Source organism: Bombina bombina, chromosome 7 (assembly GCF_027579735.1).
Source record: "Bombina bombina isolate aBomBom1 chromosome 7, aBomBom1.pri, whole genome shotgun sequence".
Taxonomy (NCBI): Eukaryota; Metazoa; Chordata; class Amphibia; order Anura; family Bombinatoridae; genus Bombina; species Bombina bombina.
This window is the reverse complement of record NC_069505.1, coordinates 369,145,331-369,173,203: the sequence shown is the minus strand read 5'-3', so window position 1 is coordinate 369,173,203 and position 27,873 is coordinate 369,145,331. Positions and strand designations below refer to the sequence as shown.

Here is a 27,873-nt window from a genome sequence, read left to right as displayed (position 1 = left end):
AGGTGGTTGTGGTTGTTTTTGCGTGAGGTGACTGGCAGGTTAGTGGTTCGGAGGGAGGAGAAGGCGTGTGAGGTGACTGGCAGGTTAGTGGTTCGTATTGAGGAGAAGGCGCAGTTGCAGCAGGTGAAGGGTCCTATGGTGTTAGTCGGGGATGCGTGGTGGCAGGCAGATGATCTACCGGTGTTGAGATGGAGGAGGGCGCTGGCGTTGTAGTGGCGGTGGTTGTGGGAGCCAGGGTTAGTGGCGCTGGACGCGGTCCAGGCGCGGACAGGCGCAGACGGGCTTGCATTTTGCGCACCTTTGGCGCGCCAGCACCGCACCCGCCGCGCGTTTGCGCAGCTACTTCCATTAAATAGGTGCTGGGAGGTCTGGGAGGCAGGGCAGTGGCTGTAGGGAGAAAGTTAACAAAGGGAGTTACCTGTGCTGTGCTGGTAGGTGGGGGGAGGGCAGTGGCTGTGGCATGGGAGAGACAAGCAGAAATGAGAGCAGGCTAGAAGAGATGGTATTAAACACTGAGATGGTAATGTAAAATTATATATTCTGATGAAGCGCATGTGAGCATGCGCGAAACGCATCAGATCTAGCACCCCCTGCACACTTGTGTTAGTGCTATTCACCTTTTGTTTGAATAAACTAAAGCCAGTTATCCGGGTAATCCTAGGATGTAAAATCATACATCTGGCTTTACCCCGGTAATCCTAGGATTAACCAATATACTGGTGCACTGTAATTCCCCCCCCATCTTCACTAATTTTTTTGCCTCTGTCTAGGGGGGGTTCAATGGGGGCGCCACACCGATCCTCTGGCATCCACTCCAAGTAAACCTTGGGGCATGAGGCCCACTTGAACCCCCTAAGCAGAGGCAAAAAAGATATTGAAGATGGGGAAATACAGTTGTTGTAGGAAGTGATAAGCAAAATGGCCGTTTTCAAACAGCATTTATAGCTTTATCAAGAAGCGTTTGGGTAATCCTAGGATTACCCGTGTAAAGCCAGATGTATTATCTTACATTGGGCTTTACCCAGAGCCGCTTGGTAATGTCAGGATTACCCTATAGCTGACTTTACCCATAACATATAATTAAATAAGACTCTGCATTATACTTTCATTATTTATTTTGTCCCCTTTTCCTGTAATTCCATTCAGAAATTGTGAGCTTTTCAGCTCCAGGTACAAATGGAAGTGCAGAACACCGTTATATTCCACACAGCCATTGGCTGCACACTTTAGTGACCTATTTAAAACTGTCTCTGACTGGCCACAGCAGAGAAGGTAACCCAAGTTACAACATGGCAGCTCCCATTGTTTTATAGACACTAAAACATTACACTTATTTTGTCAATATTTAAACAACTAATGAAACTTTAACATCTACATTTTATTCTCCAAATAATCTTTTATTTACATGCATAATTCTAGCTAACATTTATTTAGGTGTTTAATGTCCCTTTAAGCACGGATATGTAGAATTGTCTAAATACAACAATTAAAAAAAAAAAAAAATTAAAATAGTCACTTTATCAATGGTTTACAGTCTGTATATTTATCTTTTCTCACTAAATGGGAACAATTATGACTAGCTGTAAAATAAATGTGTCTACTGCTCTAAGCATTCACATAGCTGGTTTAACAGGGACAAGTCAACATTAAAGGGATATGAAACTGAAATTGTTGCTTCCATGATTTAGAGAGAAGTAAATTGGAAAATGTGCATGCTCTATTAACTAATTTGCTTCATTCATTCCTTAGTTGAAAAGTATACCTAGGTAGGCTCATGAGAAGCAATGGATACACAAATGCATCTTTTCATTGGTTCACCATGTGTTTAACTAGCTCACAGTAGTGCAGAACAGTTCCTTCATCAAAGGATAGCAAAAGAATGAAGCACATTTTATAATAGAAACAAATTGGAAAGCCGTTTGAAATCACAAGGTTTATCTGAATTATGAAAGAAAAAGAAATGTGGGTTTTATTTCCCCTTAAAATGTCATGGTTGAGACAGAGAATGCAATTTTAAGAGACTTTTTTATTCGATGTATATGATCAATTTCCCTTTGTTCTCTTAGTATCCTTTGTTGCAAAACATACCTAGGTAGGCTCAGGATTAGCAATACGCTTCTGGGAGCTAGCTGATGCTGGTGATACACACATATGACTTGTCTTTAGCTCACCAGATGTGTTCAGCTAGTTCCCAGTGGCTCTGGAGTTGATTTTAAGGATGTATTAAATCACATTTGCAGAGATAGTGCAATAATAAAATGCTCTAACAAATCAGAGCACTTTGTTTTTGCACTTTCATATCCTTTTACGCAGTTTGCAGTAAACTTTTCTTCGCATTCCATTATTTTTCTTAATAACTAAAGATTAATAATGTGCAGTGCACAAAGACGATTGTCTTGCATAACCATGAAATATATATCACTGCAGTAACTCAGCATCTTATAGTTAATGGCCATTTAACATCTGAATGTAGTAACACAGCTTACAATAACCCAGCCCCTGAGTGCCTTATTGCCCTGTACCATCTGATTACAGTAACCCAACCCCTGAGTGCCTTATTGCCCTGTACAATCTCATTGCAGTCACCCAGCCCCTGAGTGCCTTATTGCACTGTACCAACTGATTGCAGTAACTCAGTCCCTGAGTGCCTTATTGCCCTGTACAATCTCATTGCAGTCACCCAGCCCCTGAGTGCCTTATTGCCCTGTACCAACTGAGTGCCTTATTGCCCTGTACCATGTCATTGCAGTAACCCAGTCCCTGAATGCCTTATTGCCCTGTACCATCGTAACCCAGAACCTGAGTGCCTTATTGCCCTGTACCATCGTAACCCAGAACCTGAGTGCCTTATTGCCCTGTACCTTCTCATTGCAGTAACCCAGCCCCTGAGTGCCTTATTGCCCTGTATCATCTGATTGCAGTAATCCAGCCCCTGAGTGCCTTATTGCCCTGTACCATCCGATTGCAGTAATCCAGCCCCTGAGTGCCTCATTGCCCTGTACCATCCGATTGAAGTACCCAGCCCCTGAGTGCCTTATTGCCCTGCACCATCTTATTACATTAACCCAGCCCCTGAGTGCTGTATTGCCCTTTACCAGCTGATTGCAGTAATCCAGCCCTGAATGCCTCATTGCCCTGTACCATCTGATTGCAGTAACCCAGTCCCTGAGTACTTTATTGCCCTGTAACATCTCACTGCAGTAACCCAGCCCTAAGGTGCCTTATTGATTGCCCTGTACCATCTGATTGCAGTAACCCAGCCCCCGAGCGTCTTATTGCCCTGTACATTTTCATTGCAGTCACCCAGACCCTTGAGTGCCTTATTGCAGTAACCCAGTTCCTGAATGCCTAATTGCCCTGTACCATCGTAACCCAGTACCCGAGAGCCTTATTGCCATGTACCTTCTCATTGCAGTAACCTAGCCAGAGTGCCTTATTGCCCTGTAACATCTGATTGCAGTAACCCAGCCCGAGTGCCTTATTGCCCCATACCATCTGATTGCAGTAACCCAGCCCCCTGAGTGCCTTATTGCCCTGTACCATCTGAATGCAGTAACCCAGCCCCTGAGTGCCTTATTGCCCTATACCATCTGATTGCAGTAACTCAGCCCCTGAGTGCCTTATTGCCCTATACCATCTGATTGCAGTAACTCAGCCCCTGAGTGCCTTTTTACCCTGTACCATCTGATTGCAGTAACCCAGCCCCTGAGTGCCTTTTTGCCCTGTACCATCCGATTGCAGTAACCCAGCCCCTGAGTGCCTTTTTGCCCTGTACCATCTCATTAAACTAACCCACCCCCTGAGTGCCTTATTGCCCTTTACCATCTCATTACAGTAACCCAGCCCCCGAGTGCTGTACTGCCCTGTACTAATTGCATTAACCCAGCCCCGGGTGCCTTATTGCCCTGTACCAACTGATTGCAGTAACCCAGTCCCTGAGTACATTATTGCTGTGTACAATCTCATTGCAGTAACCCAGCCCTGAGTGCCGTATTGCCCTGTACCATCTCATTGCAGTAACCAGTCCCAAAGTGCCTTATTGCCCTGTACCATCTCATTAAACTAACCCAGCCCCTGAGTGCCTTATTGCCCTGTACCATCTGATTGCAGTAACCCAGCCTGAGTGCCTTATTGCCCTGTACCATCTGATTACAGTAACCCAGCACCTGAGTGCCTTATTGCCCTGTACCATCTGATTACAGTAACCCAGCACCTGAGTGCCTTATTGCCCTGTACAATTTCATTGCAGTCACCCACTCCCTGAGTACCTTATTACCATGTACCTTCTCATTGCAGTCACCCAGTCCCTGAATGCCTTATTGCCATGTACCATTGTAACCCAGTACCCGAGTGCCTTAATGCCATGTACCATCTCATTGCAGTCACCCAGTCCCTGAATGCCTTATTGCCATGTACCTTCTCATTGCAGTAACCTAGCCCAAGTGCCTCATTGCCCTGTACCATCTGATTGCAGTAACCCAGCCCCTGAGTGCCTTATTGCCATGTACCACCTGATTACAGTAACCCAGCCCCTGAGTGCCTTATTGCCCTCTACATTCTCATTGAAGTCACCCAGTCCCTGAGTGCCTTATTGCGTAACCCAGTCCCTGAATGCCTTATTGCCCTGTACCATTGTAACCCAGTACCTGAGTGTCTTATTGCCATGAACCTTCTCATTGCAGTAAACTAGCCAGAGTGCCTTATTGCACTGTACCATCCGATTGCAGTAACCCAGCCCCTGAGTGCCTTATTGCCCTGTACCATCTGATTGCAGTAACCTAGCCCCTGAGTGCCTTATTGCCTTTACCATCTGATTGCAGTAACCCAGCCCGAGTGCCTTATTGCCTTTACCATCTGATTGCAGTAACCCAGCCCCTGAGTGCCTTATTTCCCTGTACCATCTCATTGCAGTAACCCAGCCCAAGTGCCGTATTGCCCTGTACCATCTCATTGCAGTAACCAGTCCCTGAGTGCCTTATTGCCCTGTGCCATCTCATTAAACTAACCCAGCCCCTGAGTGCCTTATTGCCCTTTACCATCTCATTACAGTAACCCAGCACCTGCGTGCCTTATTGCAGTAACCAAGTCCCTGAGTGCCTTATTGTTTTGTATCATATTACAGAAACCCAACCCCTGAGTGCCGTATTGCCCTGTACTAACTGATTGCAGCAACCCAGCCCCTGAGTGCCTTATTGCAGTAGCCCAGTCCAAGTGCCTTATTGCTCTGTACCATCCAATTGCAGTAACCCAGTCCCTGAATATCGTATTGACATGTACCATCTTATTACAGGATCATTAAAGTAACCTAGCCCCCCGTAGCATCTCACTATAATAAAACGGGACCTGTACCATCTCAATGTGACAGCAATATAACCCAGACACCTATAACATCTAATTCCTGTAAACCAGATTCTGATTGGCTCTCATTACAACAACCCAGTGTGTCTCATTGCTCCTGTATGCATTTCACTGCAGTAATCCTGAGTGCCGTATTGTCCATGTAACATCCTATTGCTATACTAAGCCAAATCCTGATTATTGCCTATACAGGTATACCTCACTTTACAGCGCTTCGCTAATACAACGCTTTGTGGAGCTGAAGTTCAACCTCCAAGGAATTTGAAACAGTGTTGTACTCATCGTGAGATTTTGAGAAAAGTGACTGGCACCATTTTGTTATGTCCAGTTCACTCTGTTTACAGCATTGCAGTGCAATCTGTGTCTCAGTGTTGTAGTCTGGCAAATTTTACTACAATAATTGTCACTATTTTACAGGTACTGTGCTAGTGTTAAACTAAACTTAGTTATATTGCACACCTAGGTGCCGATTTAACAAGGGCCAAATGGCCCCTAATTGCCCTGTTTCCGCTCGAGCCTTCAGGCTCGCCGGAAAAAGCAGTTAAGAAGCAGCGGTCTTAAGACCGCTGCTCCATAACTTGTCAGCTGCCTCTGAGGCTGTGGACATCAATCCACCCGATCGTATACGATCAGGTTGATTGACACTGCCTGCTAGCCGAGAATCTGAAAGGGGCGGCATTGCACAAGCAGTTCACCAGAACTGCTTGGCCAATGTCAAATGCCGACAGCATATGCTGTTGGCATTCAGCGATGTCTGGCAGACATGATAGGCCAGGGGTGTCAAACTTGCGGCCCGCGGGCCTCATGCGGCCCTCAACCTAATTTTGTGCGGCCCACGCCACCTCCATGAAAAATATTAATTATAATATGCTTATTACTTAAAGAGCGAGTGCGCTTACTGTTAGGGATGCACATACATTAAAACATACGTTATTAAAAAGAAAAAGACAGATAAGTGCATAATGGTTTCTTTAACACATGCAGTTCATTACTATGGTAGCACTGATTTCCCACATCATTTCTGTCCATTCCTTTCCATCATTTTCTCTTTAACTAAAATCACATACTTTATTTATATTTCTATGTATTTATTTTATATTATGTACAACAGGTATGTCTATCACTATTATAAACAGTGGGTCGCAGGTGGAGCGTGTGTGTCACTTTCTTAAAAGCATTAGAGCACATTTCCTCAAGCCAGAGTAAGTTAATTAGGAGTTACAGAACACAATCTTTTGAAATGTATACAGTTATAGCAAATGCCACTGCGCTGTTTAGCAATGACAAGATATGTAGGTAGTGTGCGGCCCACGTGAGTTGTACTTGTATGGAAAATGGCCCGCGACTAAAATGAGTTTGACACCCCTGAAGGCTATAGCGTATCAAGTCCAACACAAATTAATAAATAGGCCCCGAATATATGTTAGTTCAAGCTTTTAAACACACTGGCAAGTGAAAAGAATGCTAAAACCACATTGTTTCACTTTAAGGCAGTTTTCACTTTACAGCGGGGCTTTGGTCCCTAACCACTGTATGAATGAGGTATACCTGTATATCACCTCAATGTAGTAACCCACTTATCTCTACTGTGTGACTCTCACAGAAATATATGTAACCCATTCATTAAGTGCCTTACCTCTATGAATTTCACAGTAAAATCCCTGAGTGCCTTATTACCCCTGTAACATCTCATTTCTGTAACCCACTCATTAAGTAACTTATCTCACCTGTATGCATCTCACAGATATATCCCTGAGTACCTTATTGCCCCTGTAGCATTGCTGTAAACCACTCCTTAAATGTTTTATCTCTTCTATGTGAATCTCACAGAAATATCCCTCAGTGCCTGATTGCCCCTGTACCATCTCATTGCTGTAACCCACTCATTAAGAGCAGTAACCCTGGCTGCCCTGTTACCCTTGTGAAAGCTCCCTGCGGTAAACCAGATCATAAGTGCCTTATTGCAATTTGAAAGTTCATTACTGTAACGCAGACACTGAGTGGATGCTGCAACTTTTAACTGCAGTCAGGTGCACAATTGCTCACCCTCTCCGGGTAAAGATGAACGGGGTGGCCTTGCGGATGCGGGCCAGGCTCTGCTCGCTGCTCACAGGGATCTCGGGTGCAGGGGAGGAGAAGGGCCACAGCCCCCGTGCTTTGGAGCCGCTGCCTCCCATGACAGTGGGGTCCCTCCCCAGGCCTCCCCGTATTAAGCCTCAGTCACCGGTCTGTCAATTTTCACTCTCCAGGGGATTCTCCGCCCTGAACTCTCCTGTCACACACGCTCCTGAGTAGCGTCACTTCCGAACTACACCACGTGGTACCAAGAAGTCAGAACCCAGTCTTTGCACACCAATCAGTACACAGCAGGAATATGGTGCTCTTCTCTATCGAGAACTCCAATACAGCGAAAACTCCAACCTGGCGTCACTTCCGGTGATTCTATAGATTTAATTGGTCCGTGTCCAATGACTCTAAACTCATAACGAGGCTTGGAACGCATGCCAGAAGAAGGCGGAATTAAGTAAAGAGTAGAACACATACATGCTTTGGCATTGGCAGGTCTGGCACTGAAGTGAAGTAGGGTGATATTAGTCAGTGGAGTGTCTGCTTTCTAGAATGGGGGGTTAGAAGGAAGGTTTCACAAAAACCCAAATAGACCTTTTTTGATTGGCGCTACAGTTTAGTTATTTAGGGTCACCCAGGACTATATATACATCGAGGTCTTTATAATGTATAGACAATTAGCCTGCGTACATCAGTATGCATAGAGACAATCAGTAGGGCTTTAGTTGATTATGAAGCAATCAGCTTCTTTTTGCAAGGTAGACAAACTCTATCCGATTCCTAACCCTAATACATGCATGTACTATAACTCATCAGCTTGTTGGTGGATTTATGCAGAGTAGTTTGTTTACTTACCAAAGCTGATTGCTCAGTAGAGAGTATACGGCGGTATAGCAGTTAATCACATTGTAAATACCTTTATGTTTGGAAGCCATTTATTCAGGATGATATTCTGTCAAAAGCCAAAATGAAATGGTCCCCTAAGGATGCTGGTCTAAGCACTTTTGTTCTGGGATAAACAGAGTCTCCTTAAAGGAATAGTCTAGTCAAAATTAAACTTTCATTATTCAGATAGTGCAGCAATATTAAGCAACTTTGTAATTTACTCCTATTATCAATTTTTCTTTGCTCTTTTGGTATCTTTATTTGAAAATGCAGAAATGTAAGCTTAGGAGCCGGCCCATTTTTGGTTCAAAAATTGGGTAGCACTTGCTGATTGGTGGCTACCTTTAGACACCATTCAACAAGCACTAACCAGCTCCTAAGCTTACATTCTTACTTTTTTCAAATAAAGATACCAAGAGAATGAAGAAAAATTGACAGTAGGAGTAAATAACAAATTTGCTTAAAATTGCTGCTTTATCTGAATCACGAAAGTTTAATTTTGACTAGACTATTCCTTTAAAGGGACGTGAAACCTCATTTTTTTTCTTTCATGAATTAGAAAGATAAAGCAATTTAAAGGATTACTTTCTGTTATAATTTTTAAGCTAAACAACTAACATATTAAAGTTAATAAACATGAATTAAAACCTACTGACCTATATTTTCTCCAAAACGAAGTTTCATAACGTTCTAAAAGTTATATCTTTTATTCGCCGATGATGTCACGTTATCCTGCCCACTATTTTCAGCACTGAGTGTTCAAAATACTTAAACCAATAACTTTGTGTTTAAAGCGCCATTTTGAAACCTAGGTATTGTAAACGGATTGGTACAGAGCAAAGGATACCCACGGAGTGGGTTTGGAAACCAATTAAATTTGCAGACAAGATTTCTGATATACGGTAGAGATATGTTAATGAAATGCTATTAATAAAAAGCGTATTTGGGGTAGTTAGTTAGTAACAGGCATAGAAAATATTTACTTACAGTGGCCCTTTAAGCAACTTTCTAATTTACTTCTATCATCTAATTTGCTTCATTCTCTTGATATCCTTTGCATATCCAGATAGGCTCAGTAGCTGTTGATTGGTGGCTGCACATAAATGCTTGGTGTGATTGGCTCACCTATGTGAATTGATATTTCTTCAATAAAGGATGAAGCAAATTAGATAATAGAAGTGAATGAGAATGTTGTTTAAATTGTTTTTTTCTATCTGAATCATGAAAGAACATTTTTGGGTTTAATGTCCCTTTAACTCCTAGCCAGGTGAAGCTCTTGAAAACTGTAACTAGATCAACAGGCCACTCTCTCCAAGCTTACATGTCCTAATACCCAAGTCTCACTAACTGTAGATATCTTTTTGAGTGGGTTGATACAAATAAAACTATAGTGTTCTATATTAGTACTTTACCTGTACAAACGTAACTTGATTGTTTTAGTTCAGTGTCTTGGTTTAAGTCCTGGGGCAACCACACTGCCATCCTGTGTTTTCTGTCTGTATCAAATTTGTATGACAGAGGTCAGAAACCAATGACACCTGTGCCTAGTGTGGCACTTTTGAGTGGTGTACTGAGGCCTGAAACACCCTTTGGTTCCACCCTTGTCACGTTTTTGCCATGTAGGGGGGGCATCCAAACCCAGTGTTACCCTCATCTTCACACGATCACACAGGCACTATGCACAGTACATGAGAAACAACATACTAAATGCCAGGGAACCCAAACCAACAGACTGCGTTTGGGGGGGGGGGGGGGGTTAAAGGGACAGTGTATTGTGAAATTGTGTTTTCAATGACTTGTTATACCAGTAAAATGTATGAAAAAATTATTCTTTGGGTTCATTTTCGTTTATGAAATAGTTTTTTTTGTTCTTTGAAACCACAACCCAGCCAAATGGGTTGAGCTTTCAGGGAAATCAGATCTCCTTATTTTATAACTTTCTGTACACACACATGCTTCTTTAAATTATCCCTTTATACCTAAGTCCAATACTTAGAATAATACAAAATTAAAATTGTATTACTTTGCTCTCCTACCCCCCCCCCCCCCCCAACACCCTCTAGTTGTGAAAAAAATGTCAAATGCATTCAGATAAGAGGGGGCCTTCAAGGGCAAAGAAATTGGCATATGAGCCTACCTAGGCTTAGCTTTCAACTAAGAATGCCAAGAGAACAAAGCAAATTTGATGATAAAAGTAAATTGGAAAGTTGTTTAAAATTACATGACATATCTGAATCATGAAGGTTTATTTTTATTTAGCCTGTCCCTTTAAATGAAGGTAAAGGAGCTATTTGTAAACAATTTAATACACTCCAGCAAGTAAAATGGATTATTTTAAACCAATTAAATTGGAGAAACATTTAGGGCAAACTGTCTCTTTAAGGTTAGGGGCTGAAAGAGGCACTTTAGGGCCAAGTGATTAAGACTTGAAGTCTGATATCACTATAGGCTGACAGAGGGGCTGTGGGCCTATGATTTGATCTGACATGAATATGTGGCTAACATAATGAGGCCTATTTATCATATGTCTGTCAGACCTGATCCGATAGTGCGGATCAGGTTCGACAGACATCGCTGAATGCGGAGAGCAATACGCTCTCCGTATTCAGCATTGCACCAGCAGCTCACAAGAGCTGCTGGTGCAACGCCGCCCCCTGCAGGCTCGTGGCCATGTCAATCAACCCGATCGTACTCAATCGGGTTGTATTGTGGCGATTCCTGTCCGCCTCATCAGAGCAGGCGGACAGGGTTATGGAGCAGCGGTCTTTAGACCGCTGCTTCATAACTGGTGTTTCTGGCGAGTCTGAAGACTCGCCAGAAACACAGGCCCTCAAGCTTCATACGGAACTTGATAAATGGGCCTCATAGGCTGCAAAGCCAGGAGTCCAATATGATTTTCAGGGTTTTTTTAATTATTATTATTAAATTTGTAGCCAATATTAAAGGGGTATTAAATCCAATTTTTTTCTTTCATGATTCAGATAGAGCAGCAATTTTATGCGACTTTCTAATTTACTCCTGTTATCAATTTTTCTTCGTTCTCTTGGTATCTTTATTTGAAAAAGTAGGAATGTAATCTAAAGAGCCAGCCCATTTTTGGTTTAGCACCCTGGCTAGTTCTTGCTGATTGGTGGCTACATTTAGCCACCAATAAGCAAGTACAACCCAGGTTTTGAACCAAAAATGTGCCAGCTCTTTAGTGTCTCTGAAGTGATTGTCAATCCTCGCTTTTGTGAAATGCTAGGATTGACCATTGGAACAAATAAAGGAAACTTTCAGTCATGAAGTATAAAATATTTCATGCTAAAAGCTCCTTTATTTGTTTCAAGTGTCCGTGGCACTGAATTGCTCAGGCAGCCCACGTCAGAATGCTGTTTTGCTGATAGGTGACATTTTCACCTCTTAGCCAATAGCCGTGCGGTAAATCCGGCTTGGCGCCTGCTGGAACGCACGGCTATTTGCTAACAGATCACCTCACAGCAAATAGCGATCTGCCATGGGCTGCTTAAGCAGCTCAGTGCGGCAAATGCTTGAAACAAATAAAGGAGCTTTCAGCATGAAGTATTTTATACGTCATGGCTGAAAGGCCCCTTTATTTGTTCCAATGGTCAAGCCTAGCGTTTCACAAACACTAGGATTTACCATCACTTTAAGTACAATTAGCGAATATTAACATTTTTCTTTGTTTATGGCACAACTTATTATTAAATACATGTATGTTAACTTATGTCATTATTCTGTGCTTTGGATAGCAGAACATGTTATCATATTAGAAGGTAGTATACTGTCCCCACCCGGCTGGCAAAGTTTTCTGTGGAGAACACTGATAAGTATTTGTTCTCTATTTTCAACCTTTATACAAAAGATAAGGCTGGCACACATGGTCACAGTATTACGTTGGCACAGCGGTCAATAAAGGTTGCATGCCCTCAGTCATGGGATGCCCCAGTCAGTTCGGGTTTCCATTTGTGTGTCCTGGTTTGTAGCTGAGTCAGTTCCAGACATGCAAATGTCCTGGTTTGCTGGTTTGGTGGGAAACAGCCACAGCCAAAAAAAGGTAACGTACATTTGTAACATACTGCACATGGCTACAGTTATTTCTCTTGTGCGTGTGTGTCTTTGTGTGGGAGTGTGTGCCTGTGTTTGTGTCTCTGTATCTGTGTATGCAATTGTCTTTGTGGGGGAGTGTCTGTGTGTGTAAGTGTCTTTGTCAGTGTCTGTGTGTGAAAGAGTAAGTGTATTTGTGTGTGTGAGATAGAGAGTGTGTAAGAGAGTGAATATATATGTGCAAGTTTGTGTTTATGCGCTATTATACATATTGTTTACTCTGCAAAAAATCTTTTCTGTTCTGTGCATGGTGCAAGTGTTTGGGTTTGGCCTGAACTAAAGGCCTCAGCCCCTGTTGTATGATGTATTGAACTGAACAGGAATGTTGCTTTATTTTCACTGTAGCTGTATATCAACTCCAAATGATTTAGGTGCTGATCATTTTTGTGTGATGTTATAAAGAACTCTTTGGTTGTGATTCCCCTCTACTTCTCCCTACATGCAACACACTCACTAAACACCCCTATAACTCATTCTCATGATTTTATTTTTCCTTCTGTGCAACTAGATTATTTCTGTGTTTCCTTTGAGAATTCACTGTATATGCAATAGTGCGGGTTTGTTATACTTCTGAAAACATGCGTCATATTTTGGTAACACATAGTTAATTTAGGGGTCGATTAGAATCCTTTAGAAAAGTGTATCTAATGATTATCAAGAGATAATCAGAATTAAAATCTATGGGGATTTTTGTAGATCAATCATTTGCTTTTTTTCTTTCTAAAGGATTTTGATCGACCCTTTAAAGCTTTAATATTTATTTGGATAAATTTAGTAAAATCTTTATTTGCCCTGTGAGTAAACTAAATAAAGAATGTGGCTCCTTCTTTTGGAATGTTCTGAAACCTTTGTTTTAGATGGTACATGTTTTGAGACTCAACTAAAAATTCTTCATATTTAAAGGGACTCTGAACCCAAATTTTTTCTTTCGGAATTCAGCAACTTTCTAATTTACTCCTGTTATCAAATTTTCTTCATTCTCCTAGTATCTTTATTTGAAATGCAAGAATGTATGGTTAGATGCCGGCCCATTTTTGGTGAACAACCTGAGTTATTCTTGCTGATTGATGGATAAATTTATCGACCAATAAAAAAGTGCTGTACAGGCCTGAACCAATAAAAAAAGCTTAGATACCTTCTTTTTCAAATAAAGATGGCAAGAGAACGAAGAAAATTGATAATAGGATTAAATTAGAAAGTTGCTTAAAATTGCGTGCTCTATCTGAATCATGAAATAAAAAAATTGGGTTCAGTGTAATTTAAGTAATTCATCTATGGCCAATTAGGAATAGTTATAAACAGACCTGCCCTTTGGGCAGATCGAGAAGGGCACTCGCCCAAGGTAACGCTCTTTGGGGGGGCCCGCAAAGTCAGAAGTGAGGTTTTGAGATGATGCAATGTATATGTTGCATTTAGTTTATGAGAAGTATTAAAGGGACACTCAAGTCAAAATAACATTTTATGATCCAGATAGAACATTCAGTTTTAAGACACTTTACAATCTACTTCCATTATCAAATTTTGCACAGTCTTTTTATATTCACACTTTTTGGGGAACAAGCTCAAAGGGCATAAGTATACTAGTCTGTGATTGGTTGTCTGTCACATGATATAGGGGGCCAGCAAAATGGGAGAAAAACATAAATTATGCTTACCTGATAATTTCCTTTTCTTCTGATGGAAAGAGTCCACAGCTGCATTCATTACTTTTGGGAAATAAGAACCTGGCTACCAGGAGGAGGCAAAGACACCCCAGCCAAAGGCTTAAATACTCCTCCCACTTCCCTCATCCCCCAGTCATTCTGCTGAGGAACAAGGAACAGTAGCAGAAATATCAGGGCGAAAAGGTGCCAGAAGAATATAAAGACGCCCCACATAAAATTACTGGTGGGGAGCTGTGGACTCTTTCCAGCAGAAGAAAAGGAAATTATGAGGTAAGCATAATTTATGTTTTTCTTCTTAAATGGAAAGAGTCCACAGCTGCATTCATTACTTTTGGGAACACAATACCCAAGCTATAGAGGACACTGAATGCTAAGACCGGAGGGTACAATAGGCTTCCCAAACTGAGGGCACTAGGCCTGAACCTCTACCCAATAAAACATCCCACTTGTTGCTGAGAAAATTTTTAAAGGAAAAGCCCCAGAGACACTGACTCACAGCTAGTCCAGAGCCAATCAATTACACATTAAATTAACTATATTATATATTTAAACACCTAACCCTACTCAAATAATTTAAATCTACAATAAAAAATTACAAATTTACAAAAAACTAACAACTAAGTTACACAAAATAACAAACACTAAGTTACAAAAATAAAATAAACACTAAGTTACACAAAATAAAAAAGAAATGATCAAATATTTAAACTAATTACACCTAATCTAAGAGCCCTATGAAAATAAAAAAGCCCCCCCAAAATAAAAAACCCTAACCTACAATAAACTACAAATAGCCCTTAAAAGGGTCTTTTGCGGGGCATTGCCCCAAAGAAATCAGCTCGTTTACCTGTAAAAAGAAAATACAAATACCCCCCCCCAACAGTAAAACCCACCACCCACACAACCAAACCCCCAAATAAAACCCTAACTAAAAAAAACCTAAGCTCCCCATTGCCATGAAAAGGGCATTTGGATGGGTGTGGCCCTTAAAAGGGCATTTAGCTCTATTGCTGCCCAAACCCTAATCTAAAACTAAAACCCACCCAATAAACCCTTAAAAAAACCTAACACTAACCCCTAAAGAGACACTTACAGTTTTGAAGATCCAACATCCATCCTCAACGAAGCCGGCAGAAGTCTTCATCCAAGCCCGCAGAAGTCTTCACCCAGACAGTATCTTCTATCTTCATCCAACCGGCGCGGAGCATCCTCTTCATTCGACGTCTTCTTGAACAATGAATGTTCCTTTAAATGACGTCATCCAAGATGGCGTCCCTTAGATTCCGATTGGCTGATAGAATTCTATCAGCCAATCGGAATTAAGGTTGAAAAAAATTCCATTGGCTGTTGCAATCAGCCAATAGGATTGAGCTTTCATCCTATTGGCTGATCCAATCAGCTAATAGGATTGAGCTCGCATTCTATTAGCTATTCCAATCAGCCAATATAATGCAAGCTCAATCCTGATTGGATCAGCCAATAGGATGAAAGCTCAATCCTATTGGCTGATTGCAACAGCCAATAGGATTTTTTTCAACCTTTATTCCGATTGGCTGATAGAATTCTATCAGCCAATCGGAATCTAAGGGACGCCATCTTGGATGACGTCATTTAAAGGAACATTTATTGTTCAAGAAGACGTCAAACGAAGAGGATGCTCCGCGTCGGATGTCTTGAATATAGAGCGGCTCCGCGCCGGATGGATGAAGATAGAAGATGCCGTCTAGGTGAAGACTTCTGCAGGTTTGGATGAAGACTTTGGCCGCTTGGATGAAGACTTCTGCCGGCTTCTTTGAGGATGGATGTCAGATCTTCAAAACTGTAAGTGGATCTTCAGGGGTTAGTGTTAGGTTTTTCTAAGGGTTTATTGGGTGGGTTTTAGTTTTAGATTAGGGTTTGGGCAGCAATAGAGCTAAATGCCCTTTTAAGGGCAATGTACATCCAAATGCCCTTTTCAGGGCAATGGGGAGCTTAGTTTTTTTTAGTTAGGGTTTTATTTGTGGGGTTTGGTTGTGTGGGTGGTGGGTTTTACTGTTGGGGGGGTGTTTGCATTTTTTTTTTTACAGGTAAAAGAGCGGATTTCTTTGGGGCAATGCCCAGCAAAAGGCCCTTTTAAGGGCTATTTGTAGTGTATTGTAGGTTAGGTTTTTTTTTATTTTTTGGGGGGGGTTATTTTCATAGGACTCTTAGATTAGGTGTAATTAGTTTAAATATTTGATCATTTCTTTTTTATTTTGTGTAACTTAGTGTTTATTTATTTTTGTAACCTAGTGTTTGTTATTTTTTGTAACTTAGTTGTTAGTTTTTTTGTTGTAAATTTGTAATTTTTTATTGTAGATTTAAATTATTTGAGTAGGGTTAGGTGTTTAAATATATAATATAGTTAATTTAATTTGTAGTTTAATGTAATATTAGTGTAACAGTTAGGGTAGGTTAATTAATAGTTTAATGTAATTTTAATATAATAGTTAGGGTAGGTTAATTAATAGTTTAATATAGTTTAATGTAATTTTAGTTTAACAATTAGGGTAGGTTAATTAATAGTTTAATAAAGTTTAATGTAATTTTAGTATAATAGTTAGGGTAGGTTATTAGTAGTTTAATATAGTTTAATTCTAAAGGTAAGTTTAAATTTATTATAAGATAAGGATTAGTTAATATTTATTATAAAGTTAGCGGGTTGTTAGGTTTAGGGGTTAATAGTTTAATTTAGTTTATGGAGATGTGGGGGGCTGGCGGGATAGGGGTTAATAACTTTATGTAGGTGGCGGCGGTGTTGGGGCGGCAGATTAGGGGTTAATAAGTATAATGTAGGTGGCAGCGATGTCGGGGCGGCAGATTAGGGGTGTTTAGACTCAGAGATTATGTTAGGGTGTTAGGTGTAAACATAACTTTTATTCTACCATAGAAATCAATGGGATATCGGGCAGCAGCGAACATGAGCTGCTTTCAGACTCTCATTGATTCCTATGGATTGAAAAGCAGGTACGCTGGGCCGGAATAGTGGTGAGCGTACCTGCTAGGTATTTGTTAACTAGCAAAAGTAGTCAGATAGTGCCAAATTTGCATTCGGAACATCTGTAGTGACGTAAGCATCGATCTGTGTCGGATTGAGACCGGCGCATCGTATGTTACGTCACAGATTTCAACTTTTGCCGGTCTGTAGGCTTTGATAACTAAGGGGAATCAAGCTCTCCACAATTACGCTGTGGAATTCCAGCGTATTTGCGGTTGATGGCTTGATAGGTAGGCCTTATTGAGTGGTCCTTTAATGGTATCAGGAGGTCATATATTTTGTGTTATTCTTTATATAGGTATCACTGAATCTTGGCATGGGGTGGTCCATATAAGGGGCAGGGCATACAGGGGAGGGGAATAAGGGCACTGGGCTGAGGGGCCCCATAAATGTATCTTGCCCAGGGGGCCGCAAATGTTAAAGTTGGACCTGGTTATAAATGAAATCACACATTAATCAACCAATCACTTTGTAGAATGTTGCAGTGTTATAGTTCTGAGAATGAAAGTTTAAATCCACCAGCTTCAGAGAAGACAGGAATCAGAAGAAGAAAGTAACTGGAGAAAGATAAATCTATCTATCTATCTATCTACATAAATACCTGACTTCTAGATTTTGTACACATTAGTTGAGCATTGAATTAAGTTTTTTTGAAGTGCTAATTTTACTCAGCATTACACTGTCATCTGTGTGTCTCTTCTGCACAAACAGAATGCACCTGTTACCAAGATACACAGCATCAAGGTAAATTTGGCCTTTAGAGAATTCCATTAATTACTTTGTAGCACTTACTTTTAAGAGATTCTTGCCTGAGTGCAGAGCATTAGAGAATCAGCCTTGAAGGGACAATCTACTTGAAAAATTGTATTTTTCACAAAGATAGATAATCCCTCTATTGCCCATTTCCCATTTTTACATAAACAATACACTTTTTACCTCTGTGATTACTTTGTATCTAAGCCTCTGAAGACTGCTACTTATCTCAGTTCTTTTGACAGACTTGCATTTTAGCCAATCAGTGCTGACTCATAAATAACTCCACAGGAATGAGCACAATTTTTATCTATATGGTACACATGAACTAGAAGTGTCTAACTGTGAAATTCTATCAAAATGCAAGTAAGAGGGGGCCTTCAACGGCTTAGAAATCAGTTTATGAGCCTACCTAGGTTTAACTTTTAACAAAGAATATCAATCGAACAAAGCAAATTGATGATAAAAGTAAATTGAAAAGTTGTTTAAAATTGCATGCTCTATCTTAAAGGGACACTCAGGTCAAATTATATTTTCATGATTCAGATACAGCATGTCATTTTAAACAACTTTCCAATTTACTGCTATTAAAAAAAATGTGCACAGTCTTTTATATTTACACTTTTTGAGTCACCAGCTCCTACTGAGCATGTGCAAGAATTCATAGACTATACGTATGTGCATTTGTGATTGGCTGATGGCTGTCACATGGTACAGGGGGAGTGGAAATATACATAACTTTGAAATTTGTTAGAAAAAAATCTACTTCTTATTTGAAATTCAGAGTAAATGCTATGGTATTGCCTTGTATCATGTATGTGTTGATTATGCAAATCTACTGTGTTTACTGGGCCATTAATCATGAAAGTTTCATTTTAATTTGACTGTCCCTTTAAAGAGTAGAGTGGTGTGCACAGCTGACCTTATTTCAGCCTATCATATACTATTCATGTTTTGGTGGAAGTGGTCATATATTTGTAAACCTGTGAGCCTGATGCATAGGCCCTCACAGCATATGTGCGTATGCCATTGAAAATCAATAACTTTTCCTAGAAGCATTTTTGCTAATGAAAGTATATTGCAAAAAAAATATTCTATTTAAAATTGAAATGCACCCATGCACATTTCAATTTCAACCTTCCTATCCCTTTAAAGAGACAGAAAAACACCCAAATGCCTTTCATGATTCAGATAGAGAATCAGCTTGTAACATATATCCCTCTTATAACGGTCTTCCTGGTGTGTTCAGCTAGCTCCCAGTAGTGCATTACTTGCTGCTTCAATAAAAGATAACAAGAAATTAAAGCACAATTAATAATATAACTAAAAATGAAAGCTATTTAAAATTGGATGCTCTGTCTGAGTAATGAAAGAACATTTTTGGATTTCATTTTTACTGTCCCTTTAAATTAAATGAAAAGCAAGCACAACAAATAATGAAAGTGCGTTCCTAATTAATTCTTTTTTTTTTTTACAGGGAATTACATTTTGTATTTAAAGGGACATAATACTCATATGCTAAATCACTTGAAACTGATGCAGTATAACTGTAGAAAGCTGTAGAAAATATCACCTGAGCATCTCTATGTAAAAAAGGAAGATATTTTACCTCACATTCTCCTCAGCTCAGCAGAGTAAGTTCTGTGTAAAAAGTTATACTCAGCTGCTGTCCAGCTGCAGGTAAAAAAAAATAATTAAGAAATGAACAGCAGCCAATCAGCATCAACAGTGCTGAGGTCATGAATTCTTTACTGTGATCTCATGAGATTTCACCTAACTCTCATGAGATTTCATTGTAAACTTCCTTACACTGAATAGGGAAATAAGATGAGTGTGCATGTAAGCTCGCTCATTCCGCTGTCCCGGGACAGACATACTGATTTGTTGCTTAGAAGTCCTTTACAATGGGATGTGGCTACTGAGGAACTTTTGAGGTAAATTTCTTTCTTTTTTACATAGAGATGTTCAGGTGATATTTTCTAGTCAGCTTTTTACAGCTATGCTGCATCACTTTCATGTGTTTAAACATTTGGGTATTATGGCCCTTTAAACTTACACTTCTCATAAAAATATGGACAGAGTAGATGGGTCTTTTGGTTCTTATTGGCAGTTAAAAAAAAATGTTTCCAACCAATGGGTCACAACACACATTAAAATCAAATACAGGTGAATATTTTAGTTTTACTGTACACATCTTTATGTGTCTGAACAATACGCACAAACAGAGACAAACATAAAAAAGAAACATACAAGATCACACATGTAAACAGATCACTCCTGCACATCAAGCAAAAACACACCGCAGGAGCTGGAATATCAGTCATGTCCTGGGTCCCCTCCTTTGAATCCTGTGCTGCCAGAGTTAGAAGGCACTGCTGGGGCAGTGTTATACAATGGCCTGGGTTATATCACAGGATTTTGCTAAGGACACAGTTTATCAGACAGTCAGTTGCAGAACTGCAGCAAAGCCGTAGGCAATTTGTGCCTCTCTCATCAGCGCAGTTCTTCGTGTCCCACACAGACACACTATCTCTCTCGTTCACTCACATCTCTCCCCTGGGCGGAGTCTACGGACCCCTGCACTCCGTAAGTGCCTCATTCTGCACTCAGTCTCCAATCACTCTGCGCTTGCGCCTTTGGGATCACTCTCGCCGTCTTCATGCTCTCTTAAGTTATCAGGTGGAGTCACATGAAGATTCAGCCAGGTGTACGTGATGCCAATTCTTCTTGCATTTGTTGGCGACAGCGTGTATAACGCTGGATGATCTGGCGCATGTGCTCTTCCTCCTCTCGTTGAAGGATGCGGAGAAAATTTTGCAGTTCTGGCATACTGAATGCATCCCACTGAAGGAAAAGGAGGATATGTGTTAGAGAGACGTTTGCAAAACATGGTTAAACACTTAATTAAAGTCAGCTGCAGATTGGCAATGCATTACTGGAACTTAGCTGAACACATTTAGTGAACCAAGCACAAAAGGAGCATGTGTGCAGCCACCAATCAGCAGCTAGCTCCCCATATTGCATTGCTGTTCCAGAGCCTTCCTAGGTATGCTTTTCAACAAAGGGAATTGGATAATAGAAAATGTATTATTGTACTATATGCTCTTTCTGAAACATAGAAGTGAATTGGAAAGTTGTTTTAAAGCCCATGGTCTATCTGAATCACGAAAGAAAAAAAATGGTTTTCATGTCCCTTTAAATTATAGAAAAGGGGGACAAAATAAATCATTAAAGAATATTACAAAAAAAAATTGTTTTTTTTTTGCTATATGATGAAACATTTTATATTACAATTGCAACATGTTTAATGTCCCTTTAAAAGCAGTTGAAATATGTAAAGTGCCATTGGAAATCTGGAACTGAATCAGGGGGATGAAAGAAGTATTTTGCTCAGTAATTCAAACAAATCCCACCTGGTGCAGTGCAGAAAGAGCCATGCTACAAGCCAGGATGAAGAATTTGGGGTAGATTTATTAACTGTCGAGCGGAAATGATTTGCATGTCTGATTGACATCGCTAAATGAGACAGCATACGCTGTCTGCATTTATCATTGCACAAGCAATTCTGGTGAAATGCTTGTGCAATGCCGCCCCCTGCTCACTTGGTAGCAGGGGCTGCCAATCATCCCAATCGGATCGGGATGATTTCAATCCGCCACCTAAAAGTTGGTGGACAGGTTAAGGAGCAGGGGTCGCTTTTCAGCATCCACTGCTTAATAAATGGAGCCCTTTGTTTCTTCTGGGACATATTATATGTAGAACAGGGTGAGGGTTTTAGACACTTACGTTCACCTCCCCAGTCTCGTTCTCTTTCAATACAAAGCTCAGAGTTTTATCGCAGGGTCCAGAGAGCAGACGCAGCTTAAGTGGTTCTTCATCATCCGATAATTTGCGTAGTGACACTGTGGAAAAATACAGATTAATGTAAACTTGGAAGGATAGCGCAACGACTTAAATGCATAGGGAAGATAGGCACCTAATTCTTACCTTGCTTGTCTTGCTCTGTTCGCTGAAAAAGAGCAAATTTCCTGGGATTATCAAGCACAGTGAACTTGCGCAGAAGAGCCTGGATAACCTCACTGGCAGGCGTGCGTGAACTGAGGTGCAGGTGTTTGGAAGCATCTTTGGGGAGGTAGAAAGATGTCCTGCGTTTTGGGGTTTGTGAACGCCCCCCATTTTTTCGATCTGAGCATGTTGGCTTCTTAGTGACCGGAACGGAAACTGGCCGAATGAGCTTCAGCTGAACCTTTATAAACCCTGTGTATGAGCCATCTTTATTCTGAGGAAGAAGAGAGCGTCACAGTGAATTCAAATGTCACATGAAGATAGTTTGTTATTGTCACAAAGAGAAGAGGTACTGTGTCTGGCCCTGTCTCACACACACAGGAGAGGGATCTGTCAATGTCACACACACGGAACACAAATCCCTCACTTTGTCATACACACGCAGTAGATGTGTTTGTCAGTCTGTCAGCATCACACACATACACACAAGAGATAGGCTCCCTCAGTATATCAGTGTCACACACACAAACTGAAGTTTTATCAATAAGCGTCACACAGACTCACTGAAGACAGGGGCCCTTTAGTCTATTAGTGTCACACACAGGTGGGGGTCCCTCAGTCTGTCACTTGAACATATACACAAATAGGAGTGGGACTCCCTCAGTTTGTTAGTATCTCACAAACACAAGAGGGGCTTCCTTAGTCTGTTAGTGTCACACACTTAGAAGGAGAGTTCCTCTGTCTGTCAGTATCACATACACTGGAGAGGACTCCGTCTGTCATTGCCACACACACACAAACACAGGAGAGGACTCCTTACGTCTGTCAGTGTGACACACACAGGAGAGGAATCTGTCTGTCATTGCCACACACACACAAACACACAGGAGAGGCCTCCTTCCGTCTCTCAGTGTCACACGCACACACAGGAGAGGACTCCCTCCGTATGTCAGTGTCACACACACAGGAGAGGTCTCCCTCCATCTGTCAGTGTCACACACAGGAGAGGACTCAGTCTGTCTGTCACACACAAACACACACAGGAGAGGTCTCCCTCCATCTGTCAGTGTCACACACAGGAGAGGACTCAGTCTGTCTGTCACACACAAACACACACAGGAGAGGTCTCCCTCCATCTGTCAATGTCACACACAGGAGAGGACTCAGTCTGTCTGTCACACACAAACACACACAGGAGAGGTCTCCCTCCATCTGTCAGTGTCACACACAGGAGAGGACTCAGTCTGTCTGTCACACACAAACACACACAGGAGAGGTCTCCCTCCATCTGTCAGTGTCACACACAGGAGAGGACTCAGTCTGTCTGTCACACACAAACACACACAGGAGAGGACTCCCTCCGTCTGTCAGTCTCACAAACACACAGGAGAGGACCCTCCATCTGTTAGTGTCTCACACACACACACACACACAAACACACAGGAGAGGACCCTCCATCTGTTAGTGTCTCACACACACACACAAACACACAGGAGAGGACCCTCCATCTGTCAATGTCACACACACACAAACACACAGGAGATGACCCTCCATCTGTCAGTGTCACACATACACATACACAGGAGAGGACCCTCCGTCTGTCAGTGTCACACATACACAGGAGAGGACCCTCCGTCTGTCAGTGTCACACACACACAGACAGGGGAGGACACCTCACTCTGTCTGTTAGTGTCACACACAGGAGAGGACTCTGTCTGTTAGTGTCACACACACACACAGTAGAGGACCCTACATCTGTCAGTGTCACACACACAGTAGAGGACCCTCTGTCTGTCACTGTCACACACACATGCATACACAGGAGAGGACTCAGTCTGTCAGTGTCACACACACAGGAGGTGGACCCTCAGTCTGTCAGTGTCACACACACACAGGGAAGGACACCTCACTTTGTCTGTTAGTGTCACACACACACAGGAGAGGACCCTCAGTCTGTCAGTGTCACACACACACAGGGAAGGACACCTCACTTTGTCTGTTAGTGTCACACACACACAGTAGAGGACCCTACATCTGTCAGTGTCACACATACAGTAGAGGACCCTCTGTCTGTCATTGTCACACACACACACGCATACACTGGAGAGGACTCCGTCTGTCAGTGTCACACACACAGGAGGTGGACCCTCCGTCTGTCGTCTGTCAGTGTCACACTCACAACATACCAGGCTCATAAAGAGATTGCTCTTGATCTGAGAATTATAATCCTTAATTTTCTGTTCAATCTCTTTGTGGCTCAAGACCACTGGTGTTTTTTCTGGTTTCTCATCCTGTGGGAAATAAAATACAAATGTTAACATAAGTCTGCACTTACTGCCAGGGAGACGGGTTCAAAGCAACATTTTATTGATATAAACAAATCTCTAAGGACAATAACATGCGATTATGACCTTCACCAACAAATGTACTTAGTCCCATCTGTTACAAAATCTCAGTCTGCAATTCATTCTTAGGGGCCGATTTATTAAATTGCGGACCGACATGATACGATGTAGCGTATCATGTCTACTGCACAACGATAAATGTCGACAGCATACGCTGTCAGCATTTATCATTGCACAAGCAGTTCTTGTGAACTGCTTGTGCAATGCCACCCCCTGCAGAAAGGGGGTGTCAATCAGCCCGATCGTATAGGATCGGGCGGATTGAAGACCGCAGCCTCATAGGCAGCGGATCAGTTATGGAGCAGTGGTCTTTAGACCGCTGCTTCATAACTGCTGTTTCCGGGGAGCCTGAAGGCTTGCGCGGAAACAGGGGCATCAAGCTCCATTCGGAGCTTGATAATTCGGCCCCTCAGTCTGTTTTTATGTTAGAGATAATAAAAGAGGAGGAGATCTCAGAGACCCAGAGTGCAGAAGGAAGTTTAGAAGCACAAAGACAATAATAGTGATAAAAGGAAGCTCAGAGCCACAGAAAGAAACTCAGTCACGCAAAGAAAAGGGAAGCTCAGAGCCACGCAGGGGAGAGGAACAATCATAGTGATAAAAGGAAGCTGAGATGGGAGTTTTGTAAGCAAAAAAAGGAGAGAGGGATTCAGAACCACAGCATTGCGAATTATAGATAATATAGATTATAGATAACATACAAAGGGGAAAGCATTAGAAAACCTAACTACATTTTTCCCTATTAATTATCCAACTTTTATATTTGTATCTAAACTTACTTAAAGGAACATAAACCCCAATATTTTTCTTCCATGATTCAGATAGATAATACATTCTTAAGCAACTTTTCAATGTATTTCTGTTATCTAATTTGCTTTATTTTCTTGTTATCCTTTGTTGAATAAACAGCAATGCACATGAGTAAGCCAATAACATGAGGCATATATGTGCAGCCACCAATCAGCAGCTCCTGAGCCTACCCAGGTATTCTTTTCAACAAAGAAAACTAAAAAAACAAAAACAAATTAGATAATAGAAGTAAATTGGAAAGTTATTTAAAATGGCATGCTCTTTGAATTACTAAAGAAAAAAAATTGTGTTTCATGTCCCTTTAAACGACCAGTAAACACAGTAGATTTGCATAATCAACAAATGCAAGATAACAAGACAATACAATAGCATTTACTGTGAATTTCAAATAAGTAGTAGATTATTTTCTAACAAATTTAAAAATTATGTATATTTCCACTCCCCCTGTACCATGTGATAGCAATCAGCCAATCACAAATGCATATACGTATAGTCTGTGAATTTTTGAAGTAAATTGGAAAAAATGTTTAAAATTACATAGTGTATCTGAATCATTAAAATGTAATTTTACCTGAGTGTCCCTTTAAAAGGTATTCTAGTTCAAATCTGATATGTTTATTTCTATCTCAGTTCTAGATTTGATGATAAGTGTGTAGGACCTTGTGGATTTACACAAGTTAATTGACAGCTTTTTGACAATATTATGACACCTTTACACTAACAAATAGGTGGAGGACCCAGACCTAATATGGATTTTTAGGAAAGAAAATGTAACAAACATGTGGGCTTTGTTCTCATTCCATATAACCACATGCCCTCCATTGTCTTCTCCTTAAAAGTTCCCCCATCCCTGGAGCCCCTCCGCCTCTTTTGCTTGCTCAGAGTTGCATCAGCTGCTCTAGAGAGAGGAGGGTGAAGAGGAGACAGCTGAATGAGGGACATTGCTTATGGAAACTCTCACTGTGTGCCCAGACTGGCATTTAGGGTGATGTGTGTGTATGGGGAGGGAGGGGTGTCGTTTTGTGCCAACTTCAGCTATTCAATCCTGGGAACCACAAGCAGCGGAAAACAGGCAGGAAGGAAACAAGGAACGCGCCCTCAGTGTACAGATCTCTTTAGAAAACTACATAAAAGTTAGACAAACAAAAGCCACCACTGTCCAAAACCAAAATATTAGTGTTTTACTCTATACAACATCCAATTAGATACAGGGAAGCTCTCTATATATAGGCTTACCATAATTTTTAGAGGTGAAACTGGGACCACCTGGTGCGGTGTCAGTGGGGGTGTGGTCAGGAGCGTGGTCAAGGGGGCGTGGCAATTAACGGTCCTTTTAAAGTAGTAGCTTTTATGTGTGTAATGTTTCGTGGATACTCTACCCTTCTTCAGTCAAACAAGTGAATCACACAGTTTAAATAGAGCACACCACCACCCCCTAGTGAAAAAGACCCCATTACGTTGTCATGGCAAATAAATCATTAATCTAAATCTCAGATTCTAAATAATGCCAAACATCAAGCATAATTATCACTTTCATAATTATTAATTTCACAATTTAACATCTGCAGTGTAATATGTGTTTTATGTGTCTAATTAAGGAACAGAGCCAAATACTGATAAGGCATAAATACAATATTGAATGAAAGTAAAAAAGAAACACGTACCTGCTAAAGCTGTTTAAGAGGCTACTCTATACCATAATGCAGGACAATTACAGCCAAAATGCTATCCTGCATGAAGTAAAGCAAGATCGAAGCCAAAAATCCTGCCTGTCTGTACTTCCTAGTCATACCCATATGATTCCCCTAAGGGTGTATCACTGGCAATGTCACCAGGGGTTGGGGGGGGGTTAAATTCTTAGAAAAATAAACCAAGTAGTACTAAAAAATAAAAAATAAACTATGCTGCTCACTCAGTCGGTATTACTAAATGTAAACTTTGAAGGACACGAACGTTACGCTAAGCAGGGCTGTATGTAACAAAGTATCAGCATCCAACCATGCTGGAGAGCCACAGTCCAGTCATTTTGAATAATGTGTCTGGGTTTCAGGCGGTCTGAAACCTGGACACATGATTTGAAACCTGGAGGTGTCAACCCTACTGGGACAGAATGAACAACTGGGTGGGACACTGGGACAGCGCCTCCAAACCGGGACAATCCCAGTAAAAGTGGGACTTCTGGTAAGCCTATCTATATACCCTACTGAGGCTAACCTTCACTCTATATAACTGTCAGATGCTGAATTACCCTCACATACAAAAAGTATTTTTTTTTATCAAGAAGTCTCTAAAAAATACCCACAAGTTGGGTTCCTACGTATAACGCAACACATTGAGGTCATTCTGCATGCAGAGCTTGTGAGCAATAGTGAGGCATACTTCCTGTTCTTAGTCACTAATTAATCATTCTGATAACAAAATATGAACTGAGCACCCCTGCCTTGCCTTCTACATGGAACAGTACGTCAACCCTGCCGTGATGCTCTCACAACTATTGCACAATAAGCAAACCAACTGTGTTCTGCAGACTTCTGTACTAATAAATGCTAGGCAATTCATCTCTGCTGTGCAGCTCACTCTGCTATTCCACACCAAGCCAGCTTTCTCATTTCTGCAGATCACTCCACTATTCCAGTTTCCTCCACTATACCACACAGTACACACCAAATATGTTAATCTGCCCTATACAGTATACCTCCCTCTCTTGCTGAGCCCCTTATTACAGTATTTCATATAGCTTGCTTGCTTTAAAAAATGAGAACTCTGCATAGTTTGTTGTGCAGGCCTCTTTATTACTGTAGGA

At 41.2% G+C, this 27,873-nt stretch overlaps 2 protein-coding genes across 3 annotated transcripts in view; both read right to left on the bottom strand.

The window, feature by feature from the left end:
* TUSC2 (tumor suppressor 2, mitochondrial calcium regulator) overlaps positions 1-7,727 on the bottom strand; it is a 33,168-nt gene extending 25,441 nt beyond the window's left edge. The window contains exon 1 of the mRNA XM_053721066.1: positions 7,405-7,727. Coding sequence (XP_053577041.1) covers positions 7,405-7,535 — 131 coding nt within the window. The 5' untranslated portion in view covers positions 7,536-7,727. The remainder of the gene's footprint in view (positions 1-7,404) is intronic.
* Positions 7,728-20,011: 12,284 nt separating this feature from the next.
* The window catches only part of RASSF1 (Ras association domain family member 1), a 159,694-nt gene continuing 151,832 nt past the window's right edge, over positions 20,012-27,873 (bottom strand). For both annotated transcript variants that reach the window (XM_053721064.1, XM_053721065.1), the window contains 4 exons: positions 24,042-24,146; positions 21,838-22,129; positions 21,637-21,752; positions 20,012-20,694 (listed from right to left, as the gene is read on the bottom strand). In XM_053721064.1, the coding sequence (XP_053577039.1) occupies positions 20,548-20,694; positions 21,637-21,752; positions 21,838-22,129; positions 24,042-24,146 (660 nt within the window). In that variant the 3' untranslated portion in view covers positions 20,012-20,547. The remainder of the gene's footprint in view (positions 20,695-21,636; positions 21,753-21,837; positions 22,130-24,041; positions 24,147-27,873) is intronic.